Source organism: Diprion similis, chromosome 4 (assembly GCF_021155765.1).
Source record: "Diprion similis isolate iyDipSimi1 chromosome 4, iyDipSimi1.1, whole genome shotgun sequence".
Lineage (NCBI taxonomy): Eukaryota > Metazoa > Arthropoda > Insecta > Hymenoptera > Diprionidae > Diprion > Diprion similis.
In genome coordinates this window covers 19,631,143-19,643,594 of record NC_060108.1, presented here as the reverse complement: position 1 = coordinate 19,643,594, position 12,452 = coordinate 19,631,143, and the positions used below count along the sequence as shown (strand labels likewise).

General features: G+C 36.8%; 1 protein-coding gene and 1 long non-coding RNA gene across 4 annotated transcripts in view; one reads left to right on the top strand and one right to left on the bottom strand.

Moving 5' to 3' along the window:
• Positions 1-4,830, bottom strand: part of LOC124406017 — a 20,530-nt gene extending 15,700 nt beyond the window's left edge. Inside the window, exon 1 of the long non-coding RNA XR_006929147.1 lies at positions 4,687-4,830. This is a non-coding gene — a long non-coding RNA (uncharacterized LOC124406017). The remainder of the gene's footprint in view (positions 1-4,686) is intronic.
• LOC124406012 (glycine-rich protein 5-like) lies at positions 3,879-12,452 on the top strand. Of its 3 annotated transcripts, none has more exons than XM_046881314.1 (3): positions 3,879-4,000; positions 4,736-5,095; positions 12,385-12,401. In XM_046881314.1, the coding sequence occupies exons 1-2, from the start codon at positions 3,933-3,935 to the stop codon at positions 5,082-5,084; spliced, it is 417 nt and encodes a 138-aa protein (XP_046737270.1). In that variant the 5' UTR covers positions 3,879-3,932; the 3' UTR covers positions 5,085-5,095; positions 12,385-12,401. The 3 variants fall into 3 exon arrangements, with proteins under 3 accessions (XP_046737270.1, XP_046737269.1, XP_046737267.1); XM_046881313.1 differs by having other exon boundaries at positions 3,897-4,000; positions 4,700-5,095; positions 12,385-12,452; XM_046881311.1 differs by having other exon boundaries at positions 3,918-4,005; positions 12,385-12,452.

Sequence of the window (12,452 nt, the reverse complement as noted above, 5' to 3'; positions counted from 1 at the left end):
TCTTGTAAGTTTGCAGGCCGAAGCTGTCTTGCGAGTGAAGAAATTCCACGCAGCTTGCAATCAATCGACGATAAGCTCTGTGAGGTTGAGTTTTTTCTTTTTTGACTCACAAATGCCACAAGTTCGAAGTGAATTTTCCACTCTGGGTATTGCAGTTGACTAATTTTATGATTTTTATGGATCTTGATGTTTGTACGCGAAAACTCTAGCTGACGTCTGTCGCGAAGATGACGATCATAAATATTCAAACCAGCGTTTTAAAATCATTAAACACACGTTATCTATTATATTTTATGCTAAGCTTATCGATTAAGTTGTACGCTGAGTATTGAACACAGCGAATAGCACACACCTTTGTGTATTAGTGTGTAAAAAAAGAGGTTTCTAATTACTTCATTACAAAACATGCACATAACAGCGACACACACACACACACACACACACACACAATCCGTTTTAATTTCCAGCCGAACGGCTTATGGTGAGGCTCAGTTTGGCTCGCCGGTTATGGATGCATTGGAGCGAATACATATTGCCATTTACTTCCAAGTCACAGTGAAGCTCCGTCTACGCTTGAGCAACTTGGCCGACCGAAAGTGTCGCCCCGAAAATGGATGTCGCGGTTAAAACATCAAGTTCATACTTGTACTTATTCACGTTCGAGCTTGGACAACTTTTCGCAGGGATTTAGCATTGAAATAGATTTTCAATGACAATATTAGGTTCGCTGGACGTCACAAATCAAACACGTCGGACGACATGTCGTCTGCGTTGGAAGTTGAATGACCGTGCATATCCTTTGATGAAAACCAACAGTTTACAAAAACTTCCTAAAAGCGAAAGGTGTTTGATATGATTTTCCAATTATGTTGTTTAATGAGTGAAAATTGATTGTCTCGATATGCGTAACTAGTTAGAGGAAATAACTCGCGAGTAACTACAGTGTACACGCGATGAAGCAATGTGTTATTCATTTCACTCTTTCAATGAAAACAAGGTGACGATATTTGACGAATGTTAATTGATTATCGTTTACCTGCAATGGTACGGGAATTCATCAATAGAGTAATGCTGCTTGGATTTTTGTGCGAATTTGGTAATACAGGCGGGATTGTAGCTATAGTTTGGCAAGTATCATTCAAGCGAATTTCACTTTTCGTAGCAAAAATGCCACTACATTAACTACAGGGTTGTATAAAAGAAACAGTCATGCATCTAGGATTCACGCGATGTGAAATAACGAAATGAGATAAGAATTCATGAAAAAAATGAAGAAATTTCAGTGGCTGTAAGAAGACCGGTATATATATTTCATACCGGAAGATATAAATAAGACAGAGGAAGGAAAAAAATTCGGCCAAACAATCTTCTCTTTTCGTAGAAATTTGCTAAACAAATATCGAAGCAGCTTGTCTTGGATATGCCAATACCGTACTACGGAACACCAGACTTAAACTAAAGTGGAGGACGAGTAGCCGTAGAGTGAGCTGATCGTAAGTGATAAAAAATAATGATCGCAATCACAATTACGGAAGCAAAGCACGTATTCTCGCGATTGCAACGAGTACAGGAAGAAAAGTAATCCGGCAGAGAGAGAGAGAGAGAGCTCGAGAGAGGGGGGGGGGGAGGGGGGGGGCACAGAGTATGAACTTCAGCCGTTGTTTAAAATGACGATGCGACAGACTTTTCGTTAAAAATCATACGTTATTTCGGTAATTCGTATTTCAAGTTTGCCATGCGAGTTGAGGTGCGCGATGTTATTGCATTACAAGGGAAAAACACGAGAATAGTGAGATAATATTACTATCGCATTAGAATGCGCAATTAGTTTACTTTTTATCTAAATCTCTCCATTAAGATTGCTGTCAAAAAACAAAGTCCGGTTCAAGGTGCAGCTCAGCGACAATTTCTTCGTTGCTGTTGGTTTCGGAATTTGGAGCAGGTAAATTCTGGCGACGAAGAGTGACCTGGTTCGAGCATTATCCATCAACGAAATTCCCTCCCTTCTTGACATGTTACACACAGGCATGGATGAAAAAATTTTGAACAGTGTAAGACTCATACATGCGTAACATTTCCAGGAACATTTGCTTTGAAGATCCCTGTTTAGGTTTCGCGAAATATACTTTGAGTAAGCACATATGATGACGATTAATGGATGACGGCTCTGTGTGGACCCTCCCCCCCCCCCCCCCCGGCTGCTTTTGCGTTTTCCTCACAACCGATATTTCTAACATAATGCTACTTTCGGTGTGTATTCCTACATATATTGCAGCTATTAACTTGCGACGGAGTTACGAATGCGTGACGTTCGTCGGTTGCCAATAAAACTTCGTTTTGCGAATTCAGAGAATAGCTGGGAACCACAACGACTTTGTCCCTTGGGTATCTGAAGACCAATTAATGGCGGAATGACCCCGGGTCGCGGTCTGATATAGTCAGCAAAACGCGGGGACAACGTAAATTGAACTAATGAAAACATTATGAGGTAGCCTGTGGTCTGTACTTACTGTAATTCATTTATGATTAATTGGAAATGCGACAATCGTTATTGCAATCTGCTAATTGAAACTTTTTAGAATGATTCGGAAGATTCTAGAGACCCTTCTTTCAAATCCCCAATTTTGTAGAATTTGACATATAAGTAACAGGAGGAAAACGTTGACCAGGGAATAATTCAAGAAATTCGACTAACCATAATTTTTATAAACACAGAGAACGGGTGAAATTATCAGCAAGTCATAACTAAAATGTAATCACGCTTACGGCGTTAAGAGATAGACAACTTATATTTCGATTCAACGCAGAACGCCCAACGCGACGAGGTCATTGAGCAACGGAGTGAAATATTTTCGTAGTGACGATTCTGATTACAACACAAGATTGCTATTATTAAAAAATGGTCATTGAATTCATTATGCAGCTGTCAGTTGAGGTCTTTTCTATTAATGAAATGAAACCATTTTTATTGTTTTATGAGAAATTCTAATGCCGCCATAAGAGGTTTTTTTATCGAACTTTTTTTCTAAAATCCGGTAAAGAAGCCTGAATTGTACTCTGAAATTCCTTATGAAACTTGGGGAAGGTCTGAAAATTAGAACTTTTTAATCGTGTAGAGAATTCAGTGCAAAATCACAGTAGTTTAAGCTGTTGCGTTAAATACATGTAAAGATGACGGCTCAAACAGCCATTGAAATTATTTACATCGGAGCGACGAGCATCAAATCGCAGAGTTTGAAAAATAACAGGTCATATTCTGGTTGATTTATTATTTGTGGCCCGAAGTTTTAAATTAGTAGTCGATATTGTTCTTCCAGTTAGTCTAGCTCTATGAGGTGAGCAAATACGACTATGATTATAGCCTAATTAGCGATCTGACTGTGAAAATAATAGAGGGTAGCAATTTTTAACTTCATGCACCAGATGACAAATTAAATAGTTGGGAGGACAAACTTCAATTTCTCCCGATCATTGAATCAAGTCATTCCACAACTTCGAATGACTGTTATCTTTTCTTTCTCTTTTTCTTTCACTTTTTTAAGACAGAAACACATTCTTCACATTCTTATGGTCAACTTTTACATACCAAAGGGTTCACTATAATTATGATATATTTAATATGATCTATTGAAACCGTATTTGATGTATTTGTACTATCAGCTCAAAAATACAAGGTTCACGGGGTCAAGTGTCGAAACACGTTGCTCTTGCGATTATTAAAAATATTAGCTGTAACACAAGCCACCGTAGTCGAAAACTTGGATGTTATGGTAATTGAAGTATCTTATCAACAAATAAACTCCCTTCTTAATTGACGATTAAAATATTATACGTAACTCTGTGTTATCGAAGTTCTGATTCGGCGAAATTTAGAGGACGAATAATTACTATATAAACCGCAGCCCCACAGATAATAATCACAGTTCGACAAAATGCGTACACAATACAGAGTGGCTGCGTTATTCGCGTTTTTGGCGGTTAGTGCCGCAGCTCAAGGTAAGCTTAAATCCAAAACATTCTCAACTGATACTTTCAAACCTCTTAAATCTGGTTTTAATCGCAATAAGTTACTAATTTAACCCATTGTGAATATTTGAGAAGATTGCTACCGAATCATTCGAAGTCTTCAACTCAGAATCAACTTCCAACAATAAATCTTGATGTTCTCCGTGTCTGCTGTAAATTTAACCCTCTATATAAGAGTCACATAGTTAGCAATTTCGTCCGTCGAAAATGATGAACAAGATTTAAGGCGTGATCAGTTTTTCTTAACGAATGGCACAGGCAATAGTGACAAGTAGTCGACGGACAAAAGTGGTCCAAATGCGGATTCTCCTGCTATTGGTAGTCATGATTACGAGCTGGCATAGCTATATAGATATAATGTCAGTACATGCATTTCAGGAAAAAATTTCGGCTCATAGGTTATTCAGATCAATTCAGTTTGACTGTATTTTCTTGCTCTACAAAATGAGAGAAGGTGCAATCAATTTCATCATGAGAAATTCTGTCATTTATGCTGTCGGCATGTTTCAACACTTCTATGGCAACGTTGACCACATCCATTGGAACTATAAATCATGTCTGCACTTATTAATATTACAGGTCGTGGTGGTGGCCACAGGGGAGCTGGAGGCTCGGGTCAACTTCCACCAAGATTAGAACACCACCAAGGTCGCCGAGGACGATCTCTAGGCCTTGGTGTTGGCCAAGGAGGATTTGGAGGCCAGCAGGGCGGTCCTCAAGGAGGATTTGGAGGCCAGGGTGGTCAACAAGGAGGATTTGGAGGCCAGGGTGGTCAACAAGGAGGATTTGGAGGCCAGGGTGGTCATCCAGGAGGATTGGGAGGCCAGGGTGGTCAACAAGGAGGATTTGGAGGCCAGGGTGGTCATCCAGGAGGATTGGGAGGCCAGGGTGGTCAACAAGGAGGATTTGGAGGCCAGGGTGGTCATCCAGGAGGATTGGGAGGCCAGGGTGGTCAACAAGGAGGATTTGGAGGCCAGGGTGGTCATCCAGGAGGATTGGGAGGCCAGGGTGGTCAACAAGGAGGATTTGGAGGCTTCAACAGGGCTAGAGTGGTATAACCAAGGGGGAAATACACCCATTTGGAATACATGATGTCTAGTGAATATTAAGACAATTAAGTATACAGTCGTGCTTGTAAAGCTCATGATATATGGTAACTATAGATACAGATTTCATAATTGATAATCTTCAAATCTTCTTCTTTTCCTCTATTTGTTGTGTTATTAACGGTCTGAAATAAAAATATTTTAATGAAACCATACGTTCGAACGCATAACTATTCCTTTTTTTATTGTTCAAATGTACAACTATCCCTCAAAAACTCCGTTCCTTACTTGATCCCCCGCCAAATTCTGCTTAGGGCCGCAATATAGTGTAAGATTTTGTTTTATTTAAAACTAATGATGTTAAATACGTATCTGATATAAGTGTTAAACAGGAAAAATAAAAGGAGGGGTGACCGAAGTGTCGGAAATTATCGATAATGGAAAGAAATTTGTTACCTTTATATAAAGCATTAATCGATCAATGCACAACCCGTCGATATACCAACATAAAATTAACATAAATTTACAGCTGAATTACAGATATGAATATGCGAGGACTTGTTCGTTACTGTTCGTCAAACCAAAGAGAAAGAAAGAGGCATTTTTATTGATTATCACCCGCTTTTTTCTTCGAAGTTTGTCGTGTCGTTGATTGAGGCTTCTATTCGTCGAGGCAGGGGAAGGCACCCACGGCCGTATTCTCTGTATCGTGCGCAGTCTTGTGAGGTGTACAATATTGCACGAAGTGGTGGCGAATCCAGTGACATGTGTCAACATGTAAAGTTTTCGTAATAAAATATGATATAAAAACTTGCGAATTTGTATATTAATAGTTTCTAAGAAGTTTTTGTCTCGCGAAAACAACTGTTACGTAGAGAACTATGAGAAGATGCAAAATATTTGCTGACAGTTTCGTGGGAGTGCTCGAGAAAATTTTCAGAGAGTCGAAGCAACCGGTCGATTGCAAATACCTGTAGCAAAGGTTGTGGAATTCAAATAATTCCTGGTTTAATCTTCGTGACGACACTTTGGTGACAAAGACAGAATTTATACGTGACACTGGTTATAATTTACGAATCAAACAAGAGACCCATTTCTATATTTATAATTGATGATATGATCGAAGGAAATAATAGCGACTCCTGTGAACATCACAGTTGTATCTTCATGCTTCGGCGTCTCACTCGCTTCTCCCAATGACAACTATTTCACGGGTTTCGCCGCTTATGGATACAATATAAATGTATATATAGGGGGGGGGGGGGGGGGAGGGGGGCGTTACGGCTTTTTTTTGTTCTCTGCCACATCATCGTAAATTTGATGTATTTACTTATTTGTAGGCCAACGTAAGATATCTGGGGCATAATGAACGACCCAAAAAAATTAGGTCAAAAAACTTGGTGTATTTTTTTTTCATTGTTGTAAATTCAGAATATTTATCCACTTAGGCTATTTCGGGCCAATTTACCGAATCCTGGAGAAAATGGGCCCTTGAAAAAAAATTGCTATCAAAAATTTTGTTTTTCACCAATTTTTAGAGGAGGAGTTTTGGTAAAATTTCGGTGAATTTGTTCAAAGTAGAACAAAAATAAATTAATTCCATAGTCAACAGTCACAAAAAGTAATAACCGGCTTAGGGGGGCCGTCGTGCCCCACCCTCCCCTACCTAAGGACTCTGAACTGGAACTCTGAATTAGAATTGAGCAAAAATAAAAGATTGCAAATGTCAATACATTTAATACGTCAATACAGACAATTTTCCGGAATTGTTAAATACGCACATACGTATATATTAGAATGATCTAGATACAAAAAAACGTCCAAGAATGTCAGAAGGAATCAATGATTTTTCACATATGTATCCTTAAATTTTACTTCGCCGCGGCTCTTTATCGGCTAGTGTAACCCCGGGAAACCTCTAAGAAGAGTCCGAAAACTGTAGAGACTTTGGAACGTGAATGATAAAACTGGATGGAAATTATTCAAAATATTAGATACCCTGGAATTTTTGTACGAATTTTCGTTCCAGGAACAAAAATTTCCGTTGCCCATCACACGCGTCGCACTGTCAACTCATAAATACAAAAATCTCCGGTTCAAGTGTCGAGACCCGTTGCGCTTTCGATTCTTGGAAATAGTGGCTGGGTAAAAATATAAGCGTAATGATAACTTGAACGGTACGATAAATAAAGTATCTCATCATTTAGAGAAAAAACCCGCTTCTCAATCGTCGATTAAAATATTACACGTAATTCTGTGTTATCGAATGTATACACCGTAACTGCACAGACAGTAAGCAAATAAAGTGTCTTATCAATGAGAAAAACCCGCTTCTCGGTTGTTAATTAAAATATTATATACGTAACTCTGTGTTATCGAAATTCTGGTCCGAAGAAATTTAGGGGAAGAATAGTTACCATATAAACCGCAAACGCATAGAAAATGAGCACAGTTCGACAAAATGCGTATACAGTACGGAGTGGCTGCGTTATTCGCGTTTTTTGCGGTTATCGCTGCAGCTCCAGGTAAGCCTAACTCCAATTGGGCTTAAATAATCATTTTTAACTAAGACTCTCATCCCTTACAAATCGAACATCAACCGGAATAACTTATTGATTTCACTTATTGCGAATGGTCGAGAAGATTGTTGCCGAACTATTCGTAATTTTCGATCAACTTCACGCGTTTCACGTGCCTCAGTATGTCGTACGTGTAACGTGTGTCACGTATTTTGTCCGAAGAATCTATAAAAAAAATGATCACGAATCGAAGAACATAATACCCAAATGTTCCTTGAAGCCTAATAATCGAACACCCTCTCTTTTGATCAGCAAGTTATCCGCTAAAAATGATTTTCAGTGTCTCTACTTCTTAGCGACTGAACTTTTATCGTCAAGTTTTCTATACCATTTCGAATCATTGGAGATATCCAATCGAATATTCTCACATTTATACTTACCGAAACGATCACGGGTCTTCAATCTGAAAAGTAAAATCGTCCTGCCTAGTAAATTGATGAAAGTGTTCGACATCCAAATTTGCTTGCCATTAGTAGCAGGCAAATATCACAAATTTGGAATCCTTAGGTGATCCTGGTGACCGAGGAAGACGTGGAGTCCAGGGAATTCACATCTACCGGGGTATAGGAGGAGAATCTGGCGGCCAGGGGCGTGTCGGAGAAGGAATCGGAGCCACGAGCATAATTGAAAGAGTAATCAGATCCCCAGCGGGCGGCAAAGCAGCATCCGAAGTCGGGGGTGGTGGCAAATTAACAGGTGAACTCGAGGTTCTCGGAGTACCAGTCAAAGGCGAGGTTGGTGCCTCGGGAAAAGCTAAGGGCAGCTTTTGTTTTGGATCATCATGTTGAAACTAGGGGCTTGTCGGAGGTAACGCCACCTAGGTTTCCCAGGTGGACGAGTTCAGCGAAGTTTCGCCGATCAAGACAGAAACCGAGGAAGTTAGGGAGGCCAAGGAGATCGACTAGAATGTATTAAGTTTTAGAGTGTTGGGTATTTGAATGTAACTATTCGTAATAGATTGTGTAAAAGCATAATAAAAACATTTATGAAGCAATTAGAAACAATGTCATCAACCAACCATATTTATACTTACCTGTGACGTTCTCTTGTCTGTGTTCATTCGTATTTTGTGCTTGTATCACTTCGTTCAGCTTATCTGTGAAATTAGTAACTTTTTTTATTAATTATTTGTTGATAAATTCATTTTATTTTAAATAACGGAGAAAAGGTTTATATGCTTAAATAAATGAAGAAATATACGTAATACATTAATGGTTCCAAGCTACTGAATTTATTGGAACGTGATAGATTATTGCTGGTATGTTTAGCAACGAAAGTAAGCACAGGAACGATTATTCATATATGTTGCTACAATCTATCACACATGTGATGCTCGTTTTTGGGTCCACAATTGGCCCTTCTATTGGTAATAAATTTAACAAATAATACACACATTCATCCATACATTCATACATTCAATTACAAAATTACAATACACTTTGACGAAACATAATCTTGCTGCTTGAGAAGCTGTTAGTTAGATTCAATGAAATTTGACCAGAAGAAAGATGCGGTTGAACGACGTATTGGAGAAACTTATCTTTGATTACATTTGCCTTGATCGCAGATGTTCTAGAAGATGAGATACCCAACCAGGTTATTTCGATGAATCCAACAGGTATCGACGATGGCGTGGTGATGTACGTTATTTGGAAAACTCCGTCATTCGTTGCTATTTTCAAAATCTCCTATAATATACGCAACACACCGAGTTCGCGGGAGTAGCGCTGACGTGGATCGGCGCGCGCGGTGACGCGCGACGAGACGTTTCATTTTTTTTCTCCGGCCCTGGTAACTTCTCCATCGATTTTTTTTTTAGGATTAAAGAGGAAGGATACAGGTATCCGAAAAAAATTATCTCCATGAATTGTTGTTAGTCCCGCGGAAATGGCAGCGAAATCAAAAAAAGAAACGGTAAAAAAATATTGAAAGAATTTTTTTTTTCCCAAATAAATTTTTTTTTTATCGAAGCGCATTCTTTTACGAACAGAACGATTGCAGGATCAGTCCGCTCCGATGTATACTTTCGGAGATATGAATTTTCAAACATAGCAGTGCAACAGTGATATACAAAACTTTACATAGCTCGAACTCGGCCATTTTTGAAAAAATTTCGAAATCCTTGAAATTGTATTTTTTTTTCACATAATACTACGGATATTTCAAATGGCGTGGATACGCTCAAATACAGAATTCTCCGGGTCAAGTGTCGAGACCCGTTGCTTTCTCGATTCTTGGAAATAGTGGCTGTAAAACAAATTGTAACGAATTTAATAAATTGAAGTGTAAGATTAAAATTATAAAATATACTGTCAAATTAATAATGAAATAAAATAAACATATAAAAAGAAATGAATGTATGTATAAATAAAAATACAAATAAATATAAATAAAAGTATAAATAAATATAAATAAAAATATAAAGAAGTATAAATAAAAATGTAAATAAATATAAATAAAAAGATAGCAACACAAAATTAATAATAAATAATTAAAAAGAACGATAAAATGCTGAATAAAAATCCCTTTTAGGCGATCACTTATCTTTTTTTGATTGGATTTGTGCGTTATCGTTTGGCGATCGTCTTTTAGTCGGTCCTTGATCCTTTATTAAAATATATATATATATATATATCCCCACAGGGTCGTCGAAAAAAATAAACAATATAAATAATTATTAAAATCACAACAGAAGATAAAGTAAAGGAATTTGCTTGGCCAAGCCTACATATAATATCTTATTTCTGTGACGTTTGCGGACCGACTGTCCGATAGCACGAACCCAACGCCTCGCCAGTGCCGCACATATACACCTCAAAATAGCGCTACATATGTGTATATACATACAGGTTCTTACATTCCCCCGCCAATTTTGATGACCAGGTTGCTATGCAATTAATTTCATCAAAATTCTACATATCTACATACTAAATTTTAAAATTAATACATATAAATATTATATTAGTTTCTATTTACATTTTCCCATTTTTAGTAATAAAGTAAATCGATTAAACTTGCTGTATAATGCAACCAATTTTTTAGGTCTTTCAAAATTTTCGTCGAGCTCAAATTCAATTTTAATCCTAAATTACAATGTCTTCCTCGACGGTTTTCTTGATTAACACTGCGTCACATACTACGTATAACCTATTTATCATTATGAACATGTTTGCATCGTCATATGGCATAAGTTTACCTTGTCTGGATAAAAATTATGAAAATCTCATACATCATATTTTACGCTATTCTATTTACAATATTTACAAATTCTTTTAGCATTGAACAGTATAGAACTTCTCAATAAGGGATTAGCGAAGTCAAATATCTATCTATACATTTTTTTTTTTTTTTTTTTTTTTTTTTTTAGTCAAGTCGATTGGTAGTATCTACGCAGACTCATTCGATTATATATTCCTATTACCATGGAGTTGTCATTTATATCAGCTAATTTATAAGCATTGTCGTTTATTTTTTCTATAATATTGTAAGGTCCTTTATACAGATGAAAAAATTTATGCGTAGTTTTATTTAGAGCTGATGATGGGTATAGCACATGTAATAATACTTTATCGCCTACATTTAAGATTATAGATGATTTTGATTTTTGTTGGCGTTTTCTTTGTTCAAAGTTTTTTTTGAGATTTTCATTTGCTAAAAAAATCTTTATTTCGTGTTTTTCTTCGATCATTTCTGGAAATTTAATTATTTGTCTAACTTTACTATATACTTGTTCTCCAAAATGCAATTCATAAGGTACATATCCTGTGCTATGGTGGGTAGTTAAATTTAAAAAATTTTCAATTTCTTTTACACTCTTGGCCCATTTTGTATGTTTATCAGAACAAAGCGTACGAAATAATCTTCCAATCTCTCGCATAACTCTCTCAGTTGGGTTAGACTGAGGATGACGTATAGAAGAGTAACAAACCTTAACATTTAATTTTTCCAATTCTACTTTCCATTTGTCGGCCGTAAATTGTGTGCCATTGTCAGATAATATTCTTTTTGGTTTCCCAACGTTCACAAAATAATCATTAATTAACCTATTTAGCGCAGATATGGTAGTTGCTCTTTTTAAAGTATATATTTGACAGTATTTAGAAAAAGCGTCTATCGCGACTAGAAGATATTGTACCCCACCTATAGATCTTGGCAATGGACCATAAAAATCAACCGTCAACAGTTCGTTCGGCTTCTCAGCAAGCACTCTCATAAATTCACCTTGCATACTATATGATAAAACTTTAACTCGCTGACACAAATCACAAGACTGCACGTATTTTTTGATATGATCTTTCATTTTACGCCAATAATAATATGTACTAATGTATTGAAATGTTTTATATACTCCCATATGACCTATTTTTTCATGAACAGACTTGACCAATAATCTTACCAAACAATCTGGAATAACTAAACACCAATATTTACCATGGGGTGATTTATAAAATAAAATGTCATTTTTGAGTTTATACGATACATTATGATTTGCTAATTCAGATTTACACGATACTATAATTTTATTCAACTGTGGGTCATCTATTTGCAAATGTTTTATATTTTTCAGTTCTCTAAGTAAAGATACATCAATTTCTATTGCTTTTGACTTTATAACTTCTAATCGGACATCTATTCTATTGATCAAAATTTCATTCAAATTTGCAATTAGTATTCTATTGGTTTCAGGTTCAGCTTGTTTACCATCTATATTTCTACTAAAAAAATCAGCTACTAGATTGTCTTCGCCTGTACAGTGTTTAATTTCAAATGTATATTCTTGGAGTAGTAAACTCCAACGTAT